This window comes from Pectinophora gossypiella, chromosome 26 (assembly GCF_024362695.1).
Source record: "Pectinophora gossypiella chromosome 26, ilPecGoss1.1, whole genome shotgun sequence".
NCBI classification, from domain to species: Eukaryota; Metazoa; Arthropoda; class Insecta; order Lepidoptera; family Gelechiidae; genus Pectinophora; species Pectinophora gossypiella.
Genome location: NC_065429.1, coordinates 7,062,494 through 7,089,935, shown reverse-complemented (window position 1 = coordinate 7,089,935; position 27,442 = coordinate 7,062,494). Strand labels below are relative to the sequence as shown.

Below are 27,442 nucleotides of genomic sequence, written 5' to 3'. Positions count from 1 at the left end.
ATTGCATATTATAGAAGATAACATACTCCTTTGTCGTTCGTACAATCAAATCTGTCTTCTTTTTCTTCTTCCAAAACGCCAGGGGATTCAAAATGACGTTTGACATTTAGAAAACAATTGCAAATCAATGCCCTTCATAGATTTGCATTCCCGTTGTGAAGAATATTTGTTTTTTTGTACGTATAGCTCTATTTTATGGTATCATGCAAGGTTTGAATTTGTTAATACATAGCAAATGTTATTTTCCAATTTTTTATGGTGAGTACTACTTTAATCTTTATGTACTTAATGCGTGTTTGTCTGAGGTAAAAAGCGCACCGCGTTTAATCTCTCAGGGATATATAGTCGAGCGTAGAAGCACGCTATAAATTGTGTTCATTGATTTAAAAATAAATACTTATATCTTTGGAAAATCTAAATAAAATTATCTCTTTACCGTAAAAAATAGTAGGTAAATGCGTTAAGTATAGAAACATGAATCTTAACGAAATACCCCGAAATGGAAGTTGCAAAATTCAGAATTTCGAATTTGTAACAGTTTGACGTTTTGTTTGACAGATAGCCTTTCGTGTAAGTATACTTATTTCGAATATTATAGCCATTTTTTTACCCCAACAAGGACCGTGGGCATGGGTATATGTATGTATGTTCTGAAATGCATTATTTGGCATCTATCGTGATAATTTGTGGTCCCATCTTTGATCGGATAAGACGTCATCGTATTTATAAGTAGTGGAGACACTCGGGGACCGATGTTGGAGGTGGTTTTGGCTCCAGTAAATAAAACTCCTTCGAGATGATGTTTAAAGTGGACTGTACTGAATTAAATGTAGGAAATTATTTACATAAAGAGAACTTGCCTCGTCGGCAAAGTCCGTGGCGTAAAATAATATTGCCAGATCAAAATAAATTACTTACTTACTTATTTCCCCACACAAAAACATGTAAATAAAACTTTGATGTTGCCAACAATAAGTCTACCATCGAAATATTAGGGTCATTTAACATCAAGAGTGATACAGCAGGTACTATTTCGGTATCATTCCGTTAAAATTATACAAGTTTCCTCTATTTCAGTTTATTTTATCTGATGGTGCTTATTAACTGCCATACTATATCTAAAAGTATTGCAAACGACGAACGATTGGATGAGATAATTGATAGTATCAACGACTTTGAATATACCACCGAGCACAGCGCAAGACATGACAGGTTCCACCACAAACACAGGCGAGAGGACGCCAAAGAGATCACCACAAAGACCCAGAAGTCTAAGACTTCTTCTACACAGAAGACAACCAAACACGACAGCGAAAAGAGCAAGGATTCAACAACCCACTCCCACGCGACGACCCATGAGCTGGTTAAGAATGTAGACAAGTCTGCAACTGCAGGCACCACTTTGGTAGGCGATCTATGGAGGCGAATCCACTTGAAACTCAGCAGGAAGCTGGACAAACCCGCTAAGAAATCCAATGAAAAGAAGAGGAAAGCTCGTAACAAACAGAAGGAGAGGGATATAGTCGCTACTACCCCCGATACAAGAGCTCTAAACGACTATGAATCATTCAAACGACGCACTAACAAGCGACGTGCGAAAGCCAAATTCGTTTACGACAAGAAAAAGCGACATGCGCTTCAAGATGACAATAATGATATCAATGTGAAATACAATATGCAGAACACCACGCCAACTGGGTTCACGGAGAAGTTGAAAAGACAAGAAACTTTAAAATGGAAACCGATTCGGAACATGACAGATAATTTTAAAACTACAAGTTTTAAAACTTACGTACCGGTTTTCAGTGAGGATATTATTACGGCGACAGAGAAACTTGGCACCCATACTGATAATAGCTACATGCCTAATTGGGATAAGCAGAAAATAGTTGTATACAATTACACGCCTTACACGTCTGAATATAATTCCAACAATAAACAAGGTGCTCCCACTGAGTCTTTTATGGAGGAAATGACAGAATATGCTGGTACGGCAGCTATAGAGGTCCTGCTAAACAAGATAAAAATAAATGCTATTAAAATGATATCGGAACAGAACCCGTCCGTCAGTGATATTGTTACAAATTCTGTCACCGAAACAACCTTCTCTTCAGATCCCATACTCTCCCATATCGACGTGGCTAAGCCGGAGGTCGGATTTGTAAAAAATGAGTTTGAAAATGAAACAGCCTTTAACAGTCTAGATGAAGCAGGCTTGAGTGATAACGAATCGCTAGCCGTAACTTTTGCTAATGATCACAATATTAACGCCAGATCTGTTCGTGACAACTTGTACACTATGGCTTGTGACATAGAAGACAAACTTGAGAAGGAGATCAAGTGCGCATATAAAAAAGCTAAGCACAAATTCACGGATCAAATATCGAAAGAAATAAGCGAAGTTAAGCACGCCACCAAGAAAGTTGTTGAGCAAGCTTCGAAAGAGTTGAAGAAGGTGGCCGATTACATCGAGTCTTCAACTACAGCTAAAACTTGCAGTCACAAGATAGATAGCACAAAGCACTTACACAAGACATCAAAGATGACTACATCTAGACACCACCGTGCGACAAGCACTGAAGACTTGGAGAATAAGATCCAGAGGAGTTACTCGACTAGATATCATACACCCATCACAACAGAGTACACTTTACCAGCGCTGGACGATGACTATGCAATGCTGAATCTATTTGAAAGAGTATTAGCTAAAACTCACGAAGATAATGTGATGAAAATGCTGACGACTCGATCGCAGCCAAAGCGTCGAGCCTCTAGAACGATCAAGATTTCTAAGCGAAATCTCGAGACACTCGAAGATTTGGCTTTGAAGGAGAGTATGAGGAAACTTGATGATGGTGAAGAGGTTCCGGACGATCTCACTATATACGATGATGAGGTGGGAGGCAGCAACAACGGTAACAATAGAGAGAGCGACAGCAAAGACTCCAATAACACCAGCGAGATTTACTACAGCAGCACCTTGAATCCTACAGAAACCTTCATCCACACTCCAGATAATTATCGGTCTACCGAAGACACCAGCTTCGAAAGTCTGACTAACAAGCTATCTTACAACGAATTTGTGAATGGATATAAGAGTTATCTGAAGTTTGCTAAAGAGTTGAATGATCAGAATTTTTCTGATCACGTTCGCTATCAAGCGCACAGACACCATAGCGTTGACGACGTAGGGAAGTACATCTTGAACAAACTCCCACCGGTGCCAAATTACGAATTCCCATCAAGAAAAAAGAGACATTTCTTTGACGATTCCGATTCAGAAGATCAGGACATATCGACGAAGAGTGACGAGTCTTGGTTCAAGAAGCATTTTTACTTGTTCCTCGATAATGGTCCCCAGAAGAAGTTTCATACTTCGCAGACGGTGTCATTGAAGTATCCTGTCGGGGAACCAGAAACGACGATATTAGCATCAAAAGTAGACAAAAGGACTGAAGCTTGGAAAGACGACGATTCCACTTTCAAGTTCAAAATTAGTTTCGATGCTCCAGGCACTGAAATGCCTGACGCAGTTGACCTTGATGACATGTCAAGGACTTTGGAGAATGAGAAACAGATGTACAGTGCAAACCGTAAGTATGATGGACTATACATTTATTTTTTAGTACAGTTTTCACGATGCGGCTCATCGCCTATCACGTTGATCTAACAGAAAGCTCGGTGAGATGTGAGTGCTTAGGTGGGTGGGTGCTCTGGTAAGTACCTAGAATACCACTGAGTGTTAAAACATAAAATTAAATAGGTGTGTCATTCTCACAGATGCGTTTTGTAAACTTAGCCGATGACTGGACTATCACATTTTTACCGCGAGATAATTTATTAAGATCAAATTGTGCCCAGGGATACACAAAGCAATTATTTTGTATCATCATCCACCTGTCCTTATCCCACTCTAGGTGGAATCGGCACAACTTGTATTCCTCTTCCATTTTTTATGTCAATCGTTATATCAGTCATCATCATCAATTTAAGAGCCACGCTCTTGTCGGTGTAGCATTTTCCATTCCAGTCTATCAAAGGCCAATTCCTTGACTTCCCTATAAGACACGACGTTAACCTTTTCTTTAATCTGTTCCATGTAAGCTCTTCTTGGTCTTCCCCTTCCTCTCTTTCCTTCTAGCTTTCCTTCTATGATGTTATATCAGTACTCACACAAAAAAGATAAATAATTATAACTTTATTTTTGTTTTAATATTTTTTTTTATTCCCACAGAAACTCTGAAAGAGGGCATGGTGAACACAGAAACAAAAGAGCAGGAGTTTAATTTCAAAGAAGCCATGGCCAACCCGGTAAACATGAAAGAATACAAACCAGATACAATGAAAGACACTTACCGGGATGAAGTTCGCATTGAAGAAATGAGCACCACAGAATATGCTCGACCTTTAAACAACATGGTTGTACTTAAAAGTGCACAGCATTATTTGAACAAGATCCTCGGACGGTCTTCAAACAAACATGCTTTTAATGAGACTAATCCTGATGAGATTATAATGGATGTGACTTACGATGATGCTATACATAGATATAAGAGAAGCGATACGAGGGAAGTAAAGGGTGTCCACTTAAAGAACTACGTGCAAAAAGACTCGTTTGAACACAGAAAATCAACAGTACCAAACAATTTATTCGACCAAGCCGCTGTGAACCATGATGACACTTTGAAATTCAAGAACTTTGGCTACGTGGACGTGGACTTAGTCGCAAAGTCGACGCAGAAGCAGAAGTCTAAAAAACCGAGTAAAATAAAGAAGTTTTTGAACAAGTTGTGCCGCAGAAAGAAGAAGGAGAAGAAGAAACCAAAACGAGCTGCCAGGAAGGAGAGGTATAATCCGTTTAAGAGACTGAAGGAAATGTTCAAGAAACCGTCGAGGGCGCCAGCGAACTTTGACGCGGATTACAATATCATTACCACTGAGTTGACATCGTTTAAAGTAATTAAGTATGATAAAGTACCAAGCATGGCTGAAATGTATAAGCAAGTGCCAAATATAACAGGAGAGGAACGGGGTCAGTACAGTATTGACAGTATGCTTACATACTCCCATAAAATGGCATCTGCACCTACCACTTGGAAACCTCTCAATAATTCGGGCTCTGTCCAAAGTTTCACAGTCTATTCTGGTAAATACCTAATGACATTTTTGTAACCTCCAGTAGCCCTGCTTCGAAACAATATATTGTTGTCCCTTTCATTACCTTGTAGACTTTGACTGTTTTTGGTCTTGTTACACCCGTTATTTTCTTGTCAATCAGCCTCTAGGTTCCATTAATGGACTGTCTATGCCAAATGATACTATCTTGCCAGTTGCATCTTGAATTATGATTAACAGCGGTTTCCTCTTTTCAGACGCGGACAATAATTTCAGAGTCAAAATGAAGAATTTCAACGTGAACCAAAATCCTTTCCAAATTAATTTGCAGCAGACGACAGGCCCGTCCCAAGAAGCATTCACTCCATACAACCCAATCTTCACTCAACCGTACACCACACCTGTATATTCTCCAGCATTTTCTCCCCCATACACCACTTATTCACCAACTTACAAAGAAACTCAATTCAGTCCAACTTACACCTCAACTGACATTCCAAGTTACACGCCATACAAACCCACTTACACCCCAAGTTACACGCCCAGTTACAGCTCAAGCTATCCGAATTACAAACCGGCTTATTTAAATTACAAGCCCACTTATCCAAATTACAAAGTTACTTATCCCAGTTACAAACCCACATTCAGCACAAATTACAAACCTATTTACAACCCAAACTACTCGAGTGACTTCCAAAACGAAGTGCCTACGCAGAACCTAATGAGGATTCCTGGACATCAAATGACAGTAGCCCCTGGATCGTTTGACGAATTTATGAAAGCAATAGACACCGGCTCGAAGAAAGCAAAAACACAACAGACCACAACTCCTATTAAAACAACGTTGACGACTGTAAAAACGACTAGCAAAACTCCTATGGTTGACATCAAAAACGTTAAAATGCCAGCATTCGTTTCCCGACAGAAGTTCAGACCGTTGATTGAAGACATAACCGTTCAGGCATTCACAAGATCCCCTTCCAGGGCAACTAAAGATGACTTCTTCAGAACTAAGAATGAATTCAACGCAGTCATTGTCAAACCTCAAATGAAAACCAACCACCACAATGCTCGTTTGTTAGTAACAAGAGAGAATAAAAAGAAGATATTGACAGCAGAAGATAGAAGGAAGCTTCAGGAAGAAATAAAGCGGTTGACTGAAGGAGCGAAACCTTCAATACAAGATCAGGAAGAAGCGATGACAACTGAAGAAAGCAGGCTACAGCAAGAAGACGAAAAGATTATGAATGAGCAAAAGAAATTAGCAGCAGCAAAACCTGAAGATGCAGCAATGATGACGTCTAAGAAGTATCAAGCCTACCCTGATTATTTCAGTGATTTCATAAATTGGCACAAAGATATTCTGAACATGGACACCGTGTCCAACCCAATGTGGGAAGATGTCATGAAGACAATAGTCGATGACGTAACAACTCCGAATATCAACAAACTAAGAGAGCAGCTTATGCAGATGAAAACTTACTTTGAACCTGACTCCAAAGCAGAAAAGAAGAAAGTGTTAAAAGTCACGAATGAATTGAAAGGAGTTCAGGAAAAGGCAAAGTCTAAAGCTAAGCAGAAGTTTACTTCGACAACAGCCACAGCGAAAGCCAAGGGCAAACAGGAGAGGACACAGAAAGAAGCAAAAATGTTGTATGAATATAAGAAGTTTGAGCACTATAGTCCTATGAAAGCCAAGTCCGAGACGCACTTTAACAACTTAGGTAAGTTTACTATCGTTACCATTTTCAAGAGCAATCCCAACCTAACAGGAAGGTTAAAACAGGTCATAGTGAAGCGATTCATCAAGAAAGCACTTGTATATTTTTATTGTTCATAAGTGTAACTAAGTATTCTAAGTTTACACAAGATAAGGTACGGTACGGTTAAATAAATTGAAAGTCACCTGTCAAGTCGTTTAGCAAAATTGTTAAAATTATTTCCCATAAGCAGTATTTTTGCTCAGGTAAGTATGTTTGTTTTTTCTTTGACTGTGTCGAGAAAACAGCTATCAAGTCACTTACTTGTAAGCGCAAATGTCAAATTGTAATACTTACTTATTGCTTTTTAGATGAATTGTTTCGATGTGGCTTTTTTGAGGCCCAGAAGGGCCAACGTTTTCCTACTCCAGATTAGTTTAGATTCGGCGTTAGCCCGCTATGCACAGATTCCTTCTAAAATAATCTCAATTCTGAGACAACGTTCTGATCGGAACTTCACTCCCAGAAGTCGCAGCTGAGCACAGTTAGGCATGCGGTTAAAAAAACATAACTTATTTGAGGTTTTACGCCTACAACTCTCCGCTCTTCACCAGCGACTGCGCTAGGTTTACCTCACCCCCTTCGGTCTTATTTTAGTCTTCACTCCGTAGTCCAGTGGTTGAGCGTTGGGCTCACGATCCGAGGTCCCGGGTTCGAAACCCGGTGGGGACACATCACAAAAATCACTTTGTGATCCCTAGTTTGTTAAGGACATTACAGGCTGATCACCTGATTGTCCAAAAAGTAAGATGATCCGTGCTTCGGAAGGCACGTTAAGCCGTTGGTCCCATTTACTACTTACTGGTGTTGCCTTTGGCAGCTCAATACTAACCTTGACAGCAGGTGATGGGCCTTGATGAGGTTGGCAATTCACCTCACAACCCACACGATAGAAGATCGTACGGGCGTCAGGGTCACACACACAGATGCGCGTGTACGATGACGTCAATGTGTAGTGTCTGTGTAAAACGAGGTGTTTTGTATGAAGTGGCCGGGGTATGCTTTAGGTCACAAGCCCATAATATTTAGGTAATCCACGCTGTTCCACTTTACATCCGTTATATATTCTGAAAAATTCAAATTAATTGGGCTTTGGTCTTTGGAGATGTGTTGGTTGGTCTTTCATTTATCAACCTGATGCTATCCCTTCCCAGAGTGGTTGGAGAACGACGCATCCACCACAATGCGATCCGATTTCCGTCGTTCAGTCCACGGAGAGTTGGTTGGCGGAGGTCGCCATCATACGCACCAGATCAAAAGTAATTATGGCTGTTATTTCCATATTCTGGAGGAATTTTATCGCCTGGTAGTTGCGGCTTCCGAATACATCCCGCTTAGGGACGGTATTGAAAAGTATCGGCGCCCGAAGGACGTATACTTACCTGAAAATCAGATTACTCTAGCCATAGAGGCGGCCAATCAGCTCGCGACAACACTTCAAGACCCCGATACCGACCACGCGGGCGTGGTCGACGATTTCCTTCATTCACTAGGGTCGATTAATTCGTTCACGTAATTTTAATCCTCTCAGATTGTGTTCTCTTAAAGTTTGTCCTCAGCGCTCCCAATTTGTCCGGCCAAGTAGTTAATGCTATCTGCGGCAAATCGACAATATGTTACGTGAAAAAAAGAAGCTATGGGTTGAATTCCTTGTGCCAAAAGAGTTGATACCATTAACTTCTTGAGGCCAATAGCCAGACACAATAGTTTAACAGCGGGTTTGGATTTTAAAAAGGCATTCAGAGAGTGGAGCAGCGTGGTGGAGTATGCTTCTCATCCTGTGATGAGCTCGCTCCATCTTAGGCCTCGTCAATGCCTTCAGGCAAGTCTGGGGCCAAGAGAAAACCCATCAAAGGTAAAAATTAACCATTTTTTTTATTTTTCAGAATACAAATCGAGCAAAAACAACAAGCAATATAAATCAGATTCTGGGTCTAATAATGACAACTTTTTGACGAAGGAAATGAAAAGCAAGCTTGCTGGCTTTATGAAACAAAGTGGTAAGTAATGATAACATTGTTTTAAGTTTACGCGGTTATTATCATACATAAACTCACGCCTATTTCCCACCGGGGTAAGCAGAGACTATAGAATTCCATTTGCTTCGCTCCTGACACACTTCTCTTGCTTCCTCCACATTCATCAATCGCTTCATACACGCACGCCGGTTCAGAGTAGATCGTATTGAACCTTTTCTAAGGACATCTCTAATTTGGTCATCGTAAGTCCTTCTCATAAATTAAATAAAATCATAAATTTAATAAATTATGGAACTACCTACTCCACTCCAATCTCATCAGTCATCCCGAGATCATGATACTTGCAACAGTGTCGAAATATCGGGAGTCTCATATCCCTGTTTTAAACGCGGTAAGAACCCGTTATTATTGTGTTTTAATTAAGTAATGATAATTTTATTTACTGATATTATAACAAAGAACAACAAAAAAGTTCAGGTATATTTCTAGCGATATTTCCATTATTATTAAGTACACATATAATATAAACTCACGACTATACAGGGTGTTAGTGACATTTTAACGAATACTCAGGGGAATGAATCAGACCATGATTCTGAGTTAATATCATTAAATTATTTTCACTTGATATCAACTCAGGATCATGGCTTGAATCACGCTTCAGTTTTCGTTACGATATCACTAACACCCTGTATACCAATGGAGTGTCAAGATGAACTAAGTATCCACACCTCACCGAGCGTTCTGTTAGACCAACGTGATAGGTGGTGAGCCGTATCGCCGTCTGTAATGGTCTCCATCAAACCAGCTATGGTAACTGCACCCGGGGTTCGAACCGGAACTCCCCGTTGGAAAAGCAAGCCGGTGAACCACAGGACCATTTTTTTTCGAAAAAACGTTTTGAAGCTAATTTGAGCCATTGGGCAATGGTTGGCAGACCTAGGTCAATGTGCAGATTTTCATTGCGAAGGAACCACGGAGCTCCCGTGGCTTTCTGCATGAAACGATTTTGTAATACCTGTAGACGGTGGATTTGAAGGTCATGATCGGACGGATGCAAGTCGGGTAGATTTTCACCTTATTCCTAAGGGACAATTTACTACGCTTGTTAAGGAGACAATGAAGACGGCCCATTCAAACGCAGCGCGATCGCGCACACGTTTGATATCGGCCTTGAAAGTAAGACGTCTATCTAAGACTACGCCGAGATATTTGACTTGCTCTTCCCAAGGGATCGGCTTGCACAGGACCATTATTATTACCTTTAAATATAATTTTCAGCCAAAGCCCAAGCTGTTCTGACATCAGTTGCGACAGCGAGCGAGAGAATACCAGCCAAACTACATGGAACAGTAAGTTGAAATTACCTTGGCATTACAGAGACGATTCTTCGACATTGGTTTTTATAACCACTGGATATGAATCCCTGTCTGAAAAGATTCTTCAAGAGATAATCAATCTTCTATCGTGTTGGTTGTGAGGTGGATTACCAACGTGAGCAAACATGTCAGGGCTATTATTGAGCCACCAAACGCCCCTGACATGAATCTTGTAAGGAATAATACCAGGGACGGCAACTCTCCGCTCCCCACCAGCGGCTGAGCTAGGTTTACCTCGCCTCCCTCGGTCTTACTTTAGTCTTCAATCGTATGAGCGTCTGACGTCACACACAGATGCGCGTTTATGAATAACGTCAATGTGTATAGTCTGTGTAAAACGAGGAGTTTTGTATGAAGTGTCCGGGGTGTTCTGTTACCAATTCTGTCTACTCAGCCTGTATCCACACACTGCTGGGTATATGCCTCCTCTCTTTCACGCCATCCTTTCCAGTCCTGTGAAATCTCATCCACTGCTTTCCGGCATAACCTCTCCATGTCATCCGACTATCGGGCTGGTGGTCTGATTCGATATCGCATACCATCATGTGGCCACCATTCTGTAACTGCCTTAGTCCATCTGTTGTCTTCCCGCCTTAACATCTCCAATTTGGCCAAGCGATCTTTGAATTTAGTGCGTTGCCGAATTTTAACGTTTAGTATACGTTCCACTTACCAGATGCCTAAAAGCTTCATCATTATAACTTCATCATTGTTTTGTTTCTAGTCACCAAAAATGAAGATCAGCCCACCGCCTGAGCAGTACTTCACGACGCCAGTGCCAATGCCTTCCACAGACTTCGACAAGTTTCTGAAAGAGAACCAAATTGACGTCCAATCCGTCACTTCGCCGTTCACAGAACTCTCTAGTTTCGAAGAAGACTTCCTAGCGAAGAAAGCTCACAAATCTAAACTAATGGACATGAACGGTCATACTGCTGTGCACGTAAAGCCGAAAATTGGTCGTGTGCATACAGCAAAGCCGAATAAGGGTACCGCTAGAGGAATGTTTGCTGACGATTTTAAAATTCTCACTGGTCTATCTACAGCTGGACAGAGAGAAGACCCTGACATAGACTACTTTGATCAACTTGAGAGCAATATAGTCGATGATAACAAGATCGCCAGATCTAAACGGATGGATATACTTTACGGTTCTGATGTCGAAGACGATTCTTCAAAGCCTAAAAGGAAGATTAAGTTGTTCAAAGAAAACCAGGATACTACTTACAACTCTGCAGAGATTTTAGCCACGAGCAACATTGGTCCTGAAGATTTTGATATCACAATTATAGATTTAGACGAATCTACTCAAGACGAAGGAGGCGAAAAGGAATTCGACGCAACAGCTCTCTATCAGCATTACACTGAGACACCAAAAGTCACAACTGAAATAAAGCCGCTGGATGACATAGAAGCGAAGTTGAGACACAATCAGAAAGTGACGAAACTAAAAGAAACTGCGAAACAAACCACTAACGCTACTACAACATACTACAAGGACAAGAGCTATACAAAGATGAAACCTTTGCCGTATGATAACTACTTCCCGAAATATACGTCACAACAACCACATAAGGCACACAAGGCGAAGACGACGAAATATACGACTACGACACCCGCGACGCAGACTGTGCCAGAAATTCCAACGCGATTCATGAAGAAGTACCCAGATTTGAAGTTTGAAGCTCAGCCGAGGAGACTGCAGATCACCAGCCACTCCTACAAGTTTGACATTCTGTATGATGAAACTGCAAAGAAGAATAAGGATCGATATGATAGTAACAGTAAGTACTTAATACGAAAATCTTGGCTGCTTATCCCGCTTATCTTAAGAAAGAACACTCCTCCTGCGACCCAGACTGACTCGCTCATTCATCACGGCTAGGTGTTCCAAATTTTGCATGGGGGTTCCTTTTAGGACGTAGGTCGGGATTTTGCGAAATTCAACCCCTGAAGAGGTAAAAAGGAGAGGCAAAGTTTGTATAAGACTTCCACAGTTTTAATAGTAGGGTTTCACGCGAATGACGTACAGGGTGTTAGTGACATCGTATCGAACACTGAAGGGGATGATTCACACCATGATTCTGAGTTGATATCAAGTGGAATTTTCCGTCGCAAAATGGTTTTTTAGTTATAAAATTATTTTCACTTGTATACTTTTGTGACGGAAAATTCCACTTGATATTAACTCAGAATAATGAGCTGTATTCATCAGTATTCGTTGTGATGTCACTTACACCTCGTACAAGTACGTATAGGTAGCCATACAAGTAGGTATGGTTGTTACTGAGGGGTATGATTCAGACCATGATTCTGAGTTGATATCAAGTGGGATTTCCTGTCGGAGAATTCGTGAAGGTTTTTGTTTTTATAATTTTCAGTTCCATAATTTTGCGACAAAAATTCCACTTGATATCAACTCAGAATCATGGTTTGAATCTTCTTCTTTGCGAGTCGATGGCGATCGATATTATTATTTCTTTCTTTTTTCTTTTTTTTTGTTTGAATCATCCCTCAGCTTTCCTTACGATGTCACTAACACCCTGTATAGTCATGAGTTTTGTTTTTTATCCCTCAGAAACACCGCGCCCGCAGTCAAAGATGTTGGAAGATGACAGTAACATGCAAGAGGGCAGTAACGATAGTGAGTAAGTTAGATTTGCTTAAATTGTCCCCACACAGTCCCATCACATTTGTCTACCCTACTAGCTCTTGGCAATGAGGGATTTTCCAGCTTACCTTCTTTAGAAATCACATAGATGGCATTGTTCAGTTTAGGAAGTTATATATTTAAAAACCATACACTTTTTTTGTTGTTGTGCCCGTAGGACAGGCAAAGGGAACATAGCCCATAGAGCCAGTAAACCAATTCGTATTAAATTACTTGCTCAGAATTAGGCTTTTTCGGCCTCCGTGGTCCAGTGGTTGAGCGTTGGGCTCACGATCCGGAGGCCCCGGGTTCGAATCCTGGTGGGGACATATTGCAAAAATTACTTTGTGATCCATAGTTTGGTTAGGACATTACAGGCTGATTGTCCGAAAGTAAGATGATCCATGCATGTTAAGCCGTTGGTGCCAGTTACTACTTGCTGATGTAAGTACGTAATCGTTACATGAGCCTGTCAGGGGCGTTTGGCAGCTCATTAACGACCCTGACACCAAGGTTGGTGAGGTTGGTCATCCTGACAACCCACACGACAGAAGACGACCATCCTCCAAATAAAAATCGCAATATTTCGACAGAATCCCCCAAATCATTATCATGACTGAGTTGGTCGAAGCAGTCGACAACTTCACAAGACCAAACGTCATCATTCACATTGACCTGCCTACGTACTACTTGCCAAATCGGGAAGCGACCCAGCCAATGGCACCAGTAACCAAACCATCCAGGTCTTGGAAAGATCTGGTCGTAAGATGCCTGTCCAATATGGCCTTTAACAGCGCTAAGAGTGGTGTGGATGTGTCTTAATTCCAATAAAGTTTTTAGCATTGCCGCCTCCGACCTAACAACATCGGGGACTCCGCCGCATGGGGTCAGAATTGTGCGAAAAGGTAAGTATTTCTACGTTTGTTTCTTTATATAAACATAGATAGGGATTAATGACGATATCGCCACTAATTTAAAAGCCACGCTCTTTTCGGTGTAGCATCTCCATGCTACTCACTCGCGACACTCGCGACGCGAGTGGTATGGCGCCTAGAGTGGTCTATTTCAAAGCCGTAAATAGTACTGACAGTTACTGCTGCCCTCTGTCAGGTTCCAGGTTACAGTACCTGTGACTCGCCTCTACCGTGCTGCAGTGCCGTACCGATGGCTCCCATTTCCGCCTATGCAACCGTTGTCTTCACCCATATGACGATGGCGACGATATATAGGTCGGAAATTTCGTATAGACAGGAGAAAAACCCGGTGGTGTAATGGTTAATACGCTCGTCTCAGTTTGACAAGTCCAGTCCGAGTCAGATTTTTTAGATTTAAGTTTCTCTTTGTGGGTTTCTCTAAACCAGAGTAAGTGGAGCATGCAAACTCAAATAGTACCTGTTGTGTTCACTCTTGCCTTGTCCCCCAAATTATACATACTTACCGGGGAACAATGATGCAGAAAGAGATTTCCATTCTTTGGAATTGTGTCCTTTCTAACACATTGGAGTTATACAGAGTGTTCAGCGTACCCAATATTGAGGGGGATAATTCAGCTCATGATTCTGAGATAATATCAAGTGGAATATTCCGTTGCAAAAGTCATGCTATTTAGTTTTTTTTAATTAAATAGCATACTTTTGCGATGTAAAATTCCACTTGCGCCACACGTGGATATTAACTAAGAATCATGAGCTGAATCATCTCCCTTGGTATTCGGTACGCTGTCGCAAACATCCTGGCGAGGAGTGGGTGATGCTGTTGAGCATCAATTGATGCATACACTTTGGTACTATGGCACATGATGTTTTTTGAGAAAAAGTCCCACTAAATGTCAAATATGTTAATGCGACAGATTCCTAAAGTGGGTGCATTATATTGCTCATGACTGTACAATTTTGCCCACCTCTTCGGGGATACGTGATGCTATGCTGTTATGTAAAACCCTCGGTACCGTTAACGTCCCCTATCTTCCAGCAATGTGGCGCAAGTGGAAGGCCAGCTCCAAACTGAACGCGACATCTGACAACCTGAAGGCTGCGGAATCCACCGACACCACGAAACGGCACCGCTTCAGATTCATACCACGTATGTCTAAGAGTGGGCAATGGGTTAGGGTTGTATGGACATGTGATGACGAGGGACGAAAGACAATACGACAGGATATAGTTTCCACCAACCCGTAGTGGAGCAGCGTGGTGGAGTATGCTCCATACCCCCTCCGGTTGATTGAGGGGAGACCTGTGTCCAGCAGTGGGACGTATATAGGCTGTTTATGTATGTATGTATAGTTTATTGAGCACAAAAGACAACCTTATGGTTGCCTGGGCGAAATCGCTTTAACGATAAGGCCGCCATTTGCAATGTACTAGTTTGTAACAAATTTTATTTTCGTGTAGTCATGTGTCGGTTGTAACGTCAATGACCAACCTTTTCAACTGTGTCAGGGTTATTATTGAGCCGCCTAAGGCCCCCGGCATGGCTCATTTAACGACTACGTACTTACGTCAGTGAACAGTAGTAACCAGGACCAACGACTTAACGTGCCTTCCGAAACACGGATCATCTTACTTTCGGACAATTTGGTGATCGGCCAGCAAAGTCCAAACTACAAACTGCTGCTAGGGATCACAAAGTATTTTTTGGGATATGTCCTCACAGGACTTCGCCGGGACCTACAGAGCTCAACCGCTGCACCACAGTGCTGCAGTACCAGTATACAGGGTGGCCCAGAAGTTCAGGTTCAAAATGAAAAATTAGAAAGAGGGGCTCATTAGCTACCAGAAACACCCCCATGTATGTTCAGCAATTATTTACGGTTTAGGAGATATGACCCATTTTGTACCTTTTTCTAGATTTTCTACCTTACTTCAGAAATAATCATTTTGTCGCTATCCCTTTCTTAATAATTATTTTATTTTACTTCACAACTATGCCTAAGTCTGTGTACCGGTTAATCAAAGATAAATCAAAGTGAAATCAAAGATAAAAAAAAAGTTATCGGAAGTCAAAGTGAGAATTCGACCAAAATTGTTACAGTTGTTGAAACTTCTCCGAAGAATAATAAACACATGAGATTGTCATGGACCCTGAAAGTATTTCTAAAAACTGCTCCATTTAATAGGCTTTTAGAAACATTCAAAAAAGTACCCTTAATACGGGCAAAAAACTAAGTAATTAGCCCTCAAAGATTGCAAGACAGACAGATTTGAAGGAAAATTTGACATTCTCATACAATGTAGCTGCTACTTTCTAACGTTGTTAAAGGTGCTCAAAGACACATTTTCAATTAAAAGTAAATAAAAATCACGCTTATAATCGCTAACAGGGTAGACATAGCAACAATCGGAAGACAAAACTTGCAGTCACTATTGGTATTCGTATTTTAATGAAGGGACATAGATTTCAAGGAAAAAGTTATCCCTAAACACTGTTGGTGATTCATACTATTGGATACCATGAATCACCAACAGTGTCTGTCTTGCAATCTTTGAGGGCTAATTATTTAGTTTTTTGCCCATTAAGGGTACTTTTTTGGATGTTTCTAAAAGCCTATTAAATCGAGCAGTTTTTAGAAATACTTTCAAGGACACACCAAAAGTGACTGCAAGTTTTGTCTTCGGATTGTTGCTATGTCTACCCTGTTAGCGATTATAAGCGTGATTTTTATTTACTTTTAATTGAAAATGTGTCTTTGAACACCTTTAACAACGTTAGAAAGTAGCAGCTACATTGTATGAGAATGTCAAATTTTCCTTCAAATCTGTCTGTCTTGCAATCTTTGAGGGCTAATTACTTAGTTTTTTGCCCGTATTAAGGGTACTTTTTTTGAATGTTTCTAAAAGCCTATTAAATAAAACAGTTTTTAGAAATACTTTCAGGGTCCATGACAATCTCATGTGTTTATTATTCTTCGGCGAAGTTTTAACAACTGTAACAATTTTGGTCGAATTCTCACTTTGACTTCCGATAACTTTGTTTTTATCTTTGATTTCACTTTGATTTATCTTTGATTGAGCGGTACACAGACTTAGGCATAGTTATGAAGTAAAATAAAATAATTATTAAGAAACGGATAGCGACAAAATGATTATTTCTGAAGTAAGGTAGAAAATCTAGAAAAAGGTACAAAATGGGTCATATCTCCTAAACCGTAAATAATTGCTGAACATACATGGGGGTGTTTCTGGTAGCTAATGAGCCCCTCTTTCTAATTTTTCATTTTGAACCTGAACTTCTGGGCCACCCTGTATAGTAAAAGATTGTTTGTTGATAGTCTTGCAGAAACTGCATCTCATATCCAGCGGCAGTAAGAGCAAGTCGAAGAAACTGAAGGTACAAGACTCCCTGGACACCGCCACAGCGTCTATGCCCACCCTCGCACTTACCAGTAAGAGCTTGATCATATTCAAGGTCCTCATAAACGGAAATAAGTTAGCATTATTGTGTCTCAAAAATGCCACAAGGAAAATCGTACCACGGCGGGGGGGCTTTCAAAATCATATCGGCAATATAATAAGTATTAATATGCCATTATGGCCTTTATAGCATTTTTTTGGCGTGGCTTATCGTAGTCAACGTTTTTTTTTTGCGTGACTTATTGTAGATTTGCCGCAGATGGCGTTAGCTACCGGACAAATGGACAGCGCTGAAGGCTCTCACCCGGTACAAAGTTTAAGACACCAGGCCTGAGGGTGCCCAGTTGGGCTTGAACCTCGGCTCAGGGCGACGTCTGAGAGGAAAAATATTTGAAAGAATTAATCGACCCTAGTGGGTCGATAGCGATAAGCGCTGATTGAGGGAAATGGTCGGTATCGGGGTCCTGAAGTGTTTGGTGCCACGAGCTGATTGGCTGCCTCTATGGCTAGAGTAATCGGGTTGTCGGGATCGTGTATTCGGAACCAAGTAGTCAACGCAATATGCGGCAAATCTTCAATAAGTCATGTCAAAAAAAACTGGTTGCAAGTTGTTGTCTGATGTATTCAATAAAATTGCAGCCAACCAGCACACAACAGAATCTGAAAAAGCAGAATCAGTAAAAGGTAAAACACAAAAAGAAAAAAGTAGAAAGAAACGTCATATAAGCGACGAAAACCTGATTGAACTGGAACTTGATGCTCTGGAGAAACTAATGAAAGTGACAGATGTGAGTATCAAATAATATATAAATTAATACATACATACATAAACTCACGCCTATTTCCCACCGGAGCAGAGACTATGGAATTCCATTTTCTGTGACCCTGACACACTTCTCTTGCTTCCTCCACATTCGTCAATAGTTCAGAGTAGATCATACTGAACCTTATCTAAGGACATCTCCAATTTGGACAATGTTCGTCCTTTTAGGTGTTCCTCTGCCAGCGTAATCCTAAATTTATTATCCTTCATCCGCTATACGTGTCCAAAACGTTCCTTCTCAATCTTAATCACTCACTATATATATCGTCTTTTACACCACATCTGTCTCTTATCACACTGTTTCTCACTTTATCACTCAATATAACACCGCAGATGCTACGCAAAGATATAATTTCTACGGCATTAATCTTATTTCATGCTCCTAATAATAAGTAATTATTTTATAAATAACCAATCCAGCACTAAACCGGCAATCTAGCGCTGAGCCTTGCGCAATCTTCTGTCGTGTGGGTTATGAGCTGGATTACCAAACTCATGAACCCTGGTGTCAAAATTACTAATGAGCCGTTCAAGGGTTCATGGCTCATGTGACAACTACTTCCATCAGTAAGTAGACCACAGAGGCCATTATCGTGCGCAAAATATCCTTGGAATGGAGCAGTCAGAGGTATAGAGCTGTTAGACCAACGTGATAGGTGGTGAGCCGTATCGCCGTCTATAATTAGACAACAGTGTTTATGAAAACTGTACTTCAGATAAATTAATAACGCGTTGGTGCATATCCGGTACCGGCTTTTGAGAAGCAAGCTGGTTAAAAAAAGAATTGACTTATTTCTTCAGAGATCCAGAAAAGGAGTCCACGGTATGGTTCCATCACAGATTCCGAATCCAGACGACATATCCGTCATGTTCCCAGTCGAAATGCACTCTCAAGACGGAGTAACGATACTGACAACCAACGAACCGGTATACACAATATTCACAGCGAAACAACCGCTATGTACAGAGTTGTTTTTGAAGAATTTGCAGGTAAGGTTATTTTGGTAATGATGATTGTTTCAATACGATCGGAAGCAATATCCAACACAGAATCCAATCCAGCACAGGCCCAAACCAATGATTGTCGAATTTGTTTTCGAATTCATGTTGGGATCATAAATGATAATCACGTGCTCAGCGGTGAAGGTAAACATCGTGAGGAAACCCACATTTCCGGGAAATGCGTTTTCGGTGATATGTGACGTAAACTGTATTGGACTGGTTTTCCCTTCGCGGGTTGGAAGGTCAGACAGGCAATTGCTTCTGTAAAAAACCGGACCTGTCAGATATTCAGGTTAGGGAAGCGGACCCTGTGGAAAAACAGGATAATGCTAGGGGGATAATATATGATCGGAAGTAATATCGCAGCATTTTTAGAATGAATGAACGAAATCTATATCCTAAGACTGCGGGGCGGAAGACAAGAGGGAAACCACTGCCCTATTTTTCCCTAAAAAGTAGCATGGAGAATGCTACACCGACAAGAGCATGGCTCTTAAATTAGTGATGTGACTCCAAGGTTGCTTGGAAGATATTGTTGAGAAATAAGACCGCGTGTTGCGCCTTTATGTATCTGTTGTCCTTATTTCTATAGTATATCGCATCCTGTGCCCGTGGTGCTGAATAAAGCATATTTTATCTTATTTTTCACATCGTTAGCTCGTTACAAATGCATCTCACAGGGCACGGTTCTTGCGTCGATGGTAGGAGAATGTCTGCTCTAGTCGTTGTACGGCAACTCCGCCGCAGGCTGCGCGAATTATCGAAGGCTTCGATCAATAGTCGTACGACATCTTTCCATGTGGGTGGCATTCGCTGCCTGTATTTGTCGAAGCCCTCGATATGATTCGCGCCACGCGCGGCGAGCCCTCCGTGCAGAGACTGCTGGTGTCTTCAATGTTTGTCACTATAAGGTTGACTTTAAGGATGGAAACTACACGTTGAGAGCAAGAATTATTTATCACTGATCTTCCTAACTTCGTAACTGAAGCAATAATTTCTGCTAATCAAAACATGCTACTCCTAACATTCTTTTACAGCCTTTAAAGCATAGAGAAGAGCCCGTTGCAACCACACACACAACTAAAGCAAAAGAGAAATTAAAAGCAAAGCATAAAGCAAAAGTTAAAGCAAATGAGGGGGATAAAATACTAGAAACGGGTACATTAGACGATGATGTTATAGCTTGGCTGTTAAGCTCTTCGTATGTACCACCCTTGCAAACAGCCCTTGCAACTAACAAAATAAATCTGACAACAAAAGCACCTCTATCAACAACCTCGGTGAAGTATAAGAAACTACTGCAGATGCCCAAAAAACTCAAAATGCCGAAATCGAAATTGTCAATGGCCACTTTAATCAAATCCGTGAAACCCGAAATGTCATACGAAGCAGAGATGTTTGTACAGCATCAAGTACAGCATGAGGCGACGACCAAAAAAACTCGGTTAAAGAAAAGAACTGTCCACGACAGCGATGTTGTTTACACAGCTAAAGACGTGGCCGCTCTAGAAGTCATCGTCGATATGATGAAAGAGGGCGCTGGAGACGATCTGAAGAACAGTTTCATCGCAAAATCGACGACACCAGCTAAAGCGAGCCTTAATACCAACTCCATACAAGTTCATATCGCAATTCCATACAGCATAGACGACAGGAGGAGATCCGCTGATCCATCAAGGTTGAGAAAAGTATTCTCAGCCAAAATGTATACGCCAGTTGACTTGGAATATCAGGTACGTTCATACGAAATACCCGGCCAAACGGCCTCGTACGCAGTGACACCTAGAGGCAATGACAACGTCATATCGCCAGGAATGTATCTGCTCGTAGAAAATAACAAAGCTTACGACTCGTCAGCTTTTGCGTTGAAACCAGTGAAAACAGATTCAGTTAGACAGGTTAACATTAACAGTAGTCTTGCGCCGCCGACTGTCACTACGTCGACAAGCCCAAAGAATCTGGCGAGAGTCACCCTCACGAAAGACTTCATTCAATCCGTTAATGAGCAACTTTTGAAACTTTATCAGAACCTGAGCGCCGTCAGCGAAGTGGCGACGCGCCACTCCGTTCACAAGAGGAGCCACCGTCAGAACAAGACTACAGCTGAGCAAAAGAAAAATGAGATATGGAAAAAGAAAACGCATTGGCAGCCGTTCAATCGTAAGCCAAAACCTAAGGGTATTAATTGGGAGTCTGTTAAGGAATATTTTGGCAACGAAAGAGTGTGTTCTTGTAAGTGTAAGACTAACTCGACGATGTGCAAAGCATGCGCCGCTAGTGACGCTGTGATATCCGAACTGATTTTCGAGTTTGACAATCTGGCTAAATACATGAACGACCACTGCACCGAGATACAGACGTTCTTCTGGATGAACCCCATCGGTGGCAGGAAGCTCAGAGACCTGGTGAGACGAATCGACAAAAACCTAAACAACTATTACAAACGGGTCAAGGGGAAATGTCAAGGACGAACTTGCAGCACTTTCCACACTTACATTGACAAAAGGGAGTTCATTATCCCGTACGAGCCCCGTTACAAAGTAGACCTGTCGCTCTTGGAAGATTTCGAAGATCTTGCGAACGATATCAAAAGGGCCGGTAAATTGAGGCTTTGCAGGAAAAATGAGATGCTTCGTGAAAAGGCGGATTATCTCGCCGAAATAACTCTGAATTGTCTTAACAAAGTACTTATAAAAAGAGAAGATGATTATATATCGTCATCAACTGACAAAACGACTGTTATTAAAAGTGTGTATGCTTTAGATAACATAAATGTTAACATTATATGTAGACAAAGTAGGCCTGATGAGTCTACTAAGTCCTACATAATGGGAAATTTCGAAACGCCGTCAGCTGTAGTGTTTCTTACAGAACCAAATCTTTCAGCCGAGTTTCTTCATTATGACGATGACGAGGTCAAATACGCAAAGAAACCTAAGGGTCTGAAGAAACTGTTTTGGAAGAAAAAGAAACATCAATTCAAAAGAACGAAAAACAAAAGGGGGACCGATGTCGATGTTCAAATTGAGTCATCCCTTAACGCTCAACCTGGTGTTTACTCAAATTCAGATGCTGATTTGAACAGTGATAAAGCTACCAATGGTATTAGATGGAATATTTTGGATAAAGATGCAAGGCATGGCATTACTTTTAAGCTTAATGCATCGGCGACAATAGACAATATTGCATCGGCCAATGTCACTCAAGCATCTTTACATAAGCATACCGAAACTCATATCCAATCGCGTTCGTTTGACGATTTTACTACTGAATATGACACCACAATAAAGAACGAACTATTAAGTTACAATATGAATGAGCTCATGAAAGTCTTCGACAGTTTACCCGGTGCGCAAGAGGTGAAAAACATAACAGAATCATACTACGAAACGACAATGTTAAAAAAAGACATAATTGAAAAAGAAAAATGTCCACCAACGCCTACTCAAAAACCTAAAACAGTAATAGTGAAACCGAAAAAACCGGATAAGCACAAGATGAAGATCTGTTGTAAAAAGAAAGATAAAGACAAGGATAAAGATAAGGACAAAAAGAAACCTTGCGATAAACCATGTGAAAGCAAAGAAAAGGAACCAATCCCAGACAAGAGTGATGAAGAAACTGAGTGTCCTGTAGCAAAAGATAAAGGCGAAGACACAAAACCATGTAAAGAGAAAAAACCGTGCAAAGAAAAGAAACCAAAAGAAGAAAAGCCATGCAAACCGTGTAAACCATGCAAACCATGTGAGGAAGAAAAACCTGAAGAGAAACCGAAAGAAGAAAAGCCATGCAAACCTTGTAAACCATGCAAACCCTGCAAACCGTGTGAACCATGCAAACCATGTGAACCATGCAAACCATGTGAGGAAGAAAAACCAGAAGAGAAACCGAAGGAAGAAAAACCGTGCAAACCTTGTAAACCATGCAAACCGTGTGAACCATGCAAACCGTGTGAACCATGCAAACCCTGTGAACCATGCAAACCCTGTGAACCATGCAAACCGTGTGAGGAAGAAAAACCAGAAGAGAAACCGAAGGAAGAAAAGCCATGCAAACCTTGTAAACCATGCAATCCATGCGAGGAAGAAAAAACAAAAGAAAAGCCTTGTAAACCCTGCGAGGAAGAAAAAACAGAAGAGAAGCCGCCTTGTAAGCCTTGCAAAGAAGAGAAGCCCAAAGAAGAGAAGCCTAAACCCTGTAAACCACCATGTAAGGACATAGATGATGAAACCGAGAAACCATGCAAAGAGCAAGACGACGAAACAGAAAAACCTTGTAAAGATGAGGCTGATGAAACAGAGAAAAAGTGTAAATGCAAAGAACCATGCAAATGTAAAGAAAAGCCACTTCCGAAATGTGAAGAAGAAAAAGATGAGAAGCCATGCAAGTGTAAGCCGTGTTGCGAAGAACCACCGCCTCCACCACCGCCACCGCCACCACCGCCACCACCGCCGCCTCCACCACCATGCAACTGCAACTGTGAAGACGGCAACGGGAAATGTAAATGCAAACCTTGCGAATGCGACAAAATACCCAAAAACGGAAACGTTTCCGATACTGAATACTTTGATGGAATATCAACTATCATAGACATGCCACTCGTTAAAACAACAAAAAGAACATGGCTGCAGAAGTTGCGATCTAGAATCACAAGAGGCGAAGAAGAACCCGAAATTACAACAAGAAACCTAACCCATATAGTCAGGCAAAACAGATCACCAACAGACAATAAAAAGGAGACAGGACGGCATGTTATATCTGAAGCAACAACTACAAGTTATCCAACAATATTTATCATGGAAGAATTTGCCGATAACGGTACAGGAGACATTGAAGACAAAGATAAATTACTAGTCACAATATTACAGTATGAGAAAAGGAAAATCAACAGCGAACTGAAGAGGTTCGAAAAGAAACACGCTGTGAATAACAGCGTGCCTCTAGAAGACGATATGAGTGATGTATTTATTGTGGAGCACACGAAAGCATTATAGTAAGTGATTTTTATTACACTTTTTTCTACCGTGGTCTAGTGGTTCTCACGATCTAGAGGTCCGGGTTCGATTCCCGATGGGGACATTGTCGAAATCACTTCGTGAGGCTGTCCTTTGTTTGGTCAGGACATTGCAGGCTTGAATCACCTGATTGTCCGAAGAAGTAAGATGATTGTGTGCTTTGGAGGGCGTTAAGCCGTCGGTCCTGACTATTAGCCGTAGAAAACACCGCCACCAATCCGCAGTGGAGCAGTATGGTGGAGTATGCTCCATACCCTTTCCAGTTGATCAAGGGGAAGCGTTTGCCCAGCAGTGGGACCTATCAGAATTTACTCAATCATAGTCTGAATCAACCTCAAGTTTTCGTTGCGGTGTTCCTAACACAAGTCTACTTGATAAGTGCGCTTCATCTTTGCTCTTGTTTCTGATTAGCTTCTGCCCTAGACTAAGCGTCCTCTAGTTAATTTTCAAATGGCCCGCCGAGGCTCTCACCTGGTACAAAGTTTAAGACCTGGGCATCCTCAGGGCGTTGTCTGAGGAGGTTAAATTAATCTACCCTGGTGGACCCCATAGATTGATATAATCCTACTCATGTCCTACAACTTTAATTACTTGAGTGGCTAATTAAAGTTGTAACAGATAGGATTATTGGGACAAGAAATAAATAAATTGTAGGTACAGGGAAATTTTTGACCACGCCGGAGGGGTGTCTTTAGGGAATCCTAAGAAAGTAGGATAACATTACAAGCGTATGCGCAGTTTAAGGGTGTGTATATGTAGGGCAGGTTTCCTTGCAGCACCACGAGGAAACCGAAGACCAAGCTGGAGTATGAGCATGCCGAGGGTGATTACTGCATGTTCGATATGGGGAAGAAAACGACTAAAAGCTCAACAAAGTGGGGGGCGCTGGAGAAACTCCTGGACGGGTTTCGGTGGAAGACCACGCACAAGGTAAGACTGAAACAATTAACCCAATCATTTTTAAAAGTGACTCTAGGTGACTTCGGCGGCGCAGTAAAAAGGCGCGGTAGAAAAAGAACCTATAACCTGCAACCTGACAGAGGGCAGCAGTAACTGCTAGGACAGCAACCACCCACCTGCTCTAGGCACCATCCCACTTGCGTCAGACAAGGTAGTGCGGGGTAGAAAGCATGAATGAAACCACTGCCGTACTTTTCCTAAAAAATAGCATGGAGAGGAATGCTACACCGACAAGAGTGTGGCTTTAAAATTAGCGATGATAAAAAGAACTCAAATTATGTCCCTTATATAATATACATTAATAGGCTATATGCATCCCACTGCTGGGCACAGGCCTCCCCTCAATCAACCGCAAGGGGTGTGGAGCATATTCCACCACGCTGCTCCATTGCGTGTTGGTGGAGGTGTTTGGGCTAGAAGCTGGGGCCAGCAGCTTAAGTGTATTCCGAAGCATGGAAATTACTTTCTCAGATAGTCAGGTGATTCTGCCTGTAATGTCCTAGCCGAAAAAAGGACAGTGATTTCTCTTACCGCCTATTAGCGGTCTTCGATCGTGTGGGTTGTGAGGTGGATTACCAACCCCATCAACCCTGGTGTCAGGGTTATTATTGAGCCGCCAAAAGTCCCTGACATCGGTAAATAGTAGCCGGGACCAACGGTTCAACGTGATTCCGAAGCACGGATCATCTTTGGACAATCAGGTGATCAGCCTGCAATGTCCTAACCAAACTAGGGATCACAAAGTGATTTTTGTGATATGTCCCCACCGGGAATTGAACCGGGACCTCTGGATTTTGAGCTTAACTCTCAAACCACGGAAGCCGTTGGGTATTAGTGGTAAAAAAACGGGATGGTTTCTCAAGGCATGATTTTTGTCTCACTCCTCTTCAGAATCAGTTATACAGCGTAGACGGATTTGGAGGCCTAGGTGACCGCTCGGGTGGTACGCGGCTAGTAAAGCAAAAGTTGTCTCGAGCAGGCAGCCGTCCCATCAAGGAAGTGGACCCTCAGCTCACCGGCGAACTGACGTGGATAATGGCGGAAAGCGTCAGCACACTTCTCGCCGAGGGTAAGTTGGCATACTCCCCATTTGTCCGGCTAAGTAGTTAATGTCGTTTGTGGCAAATCCACTCACAAAAAAATACAGAACAATATGGCAGATGCAACAAAAACAAACAACACGCAACAACAACAAGCAACTTCTTTTATCGTGTGGGTTGTAGATTACCAACCCCATCAACCCTGGTGTCAGGGTTACTATTGAGCCGCCAAAGGCCCCTGACATGGTTCATGTAACGACTACTTACTTACATCAGCAAGTAGTAACCGGGACCAAAACGGCTTAACAGTTAACGTGCCTTCCGAAGCATGGATCATCTTTCTTTCGGACAATCAGGTAATCAGCCTGTAATGTCCTAACTGATTTTCTCAACCACTGGACCACAGAGGCCGTAAAAATCCTTCTATATTTATGTTGATGGAGTTCGTATAAAAGTGGACTTCTCTTCCAGACATGTCGACGATATCCAAGATGATGACGTCGAGCGAGCACACCTCTACCTCCTCAATGAACGTGACTGTCACGTCCTCCCCCATCCCGTTGCTGACCAACGCCAACGACACCACCCCCGAGGCTCCCACCACCACCCTTCACCACCACAAGGAAACAACAACGCAGGCAACGACACAGAAGGTAAGGATCTTGGGTGACTATTACTCTACCCATAGAGGCAGCCAATCAGCTCGCGACACCAAACACTTCAGGAGCCCGATACAGACCCCGCCGGCGTGGTCGACGACTTTCCTCAATCAGCGCTTATCGCTATCGACCCACGAGGGTCCATTAATTCTTTCAAATATTTTTCCTCTCAGACGACGCCTTGAGCCGAGGTTCGCGCCCAACTGGGCACCCTCAGGCCTGTTGTCTTAAAACGTTGTACCGGATGAGAGCCTTCAGCGCTCCCCATTTGTCCGGCCAAGTATTTAATGCCACCCGCGGCAAATCTACAATAAGTCACGTCAAAAAAAAGAACGGTAACTCTCCGCCCCGCACTAATTCGTATAGAGCGTCGATCTAACATCGTGTAAACTAAAGTGACCGTAAGCCACTATCGAGTAAGACGATGCGCGCGCATACTGTCTATCTCCCTCGTACTTACACGGTAAGGCTGCACACTGTAAGGGTCGTATAAATAAACCAATCTCAGCTGAGACTGCCCTCAAGACCATGCTCAAGTCTCCGTTTCTATATAAGAACTGTCACATTGACATGATCTTGAGGTCAGTCTCGAAGCTGAGATTAGTTTATTAATACCACCCTAAGAATGAGATTTTTGGAGTGTCGGGGGTATGACACAGGCTTTCCATGATTATCAATCCAAGGGGCTGTGCGGAAGGTCACTGCTGG

The 27,442-nt window shown here is 41.9% G+C and overlaps 1 protein-coding gene across 1 annotated transcript; it reads left to right on the top strand.

Annotated features, from left to right (window-relative positions):
• Positions 1-92: 92 nt before the first annotated feature.
• On the top strand, positions 93-27,388 carry LOC126378317 (uncharacterized). Its single transcript, XM_050026510.1, has 19 exons — positions 93-97; positions 1,078-3,593; positions 4,235-5,032; positions 5,373-5,505; positions 5,746-6,839; positions 8,762-8,875; positions 10,136-10,206; positions 10,958-12,017; positions 12,812-12,877; positions 14,855-14,965; positions 17,154-17,267; positions 17,875-18,023; positions 18,860-19,048; positions 20,098-21,099; positions 21,196-24,053; positions 24,852-25,005; positions 25,927-26,104; positions 26,547-26,728; positions 27,359-27,388. The coding sequence occupies exons 1-19, from the start codon at positions 93-95 to the stop codon at positions 27,386-27,388; spliced, it is 10,824 nt and encodes a 3,607-aa protein (XP_049882467.1).
• Positions 27,389-27,442: the final 54 nt, after the last annotated feature.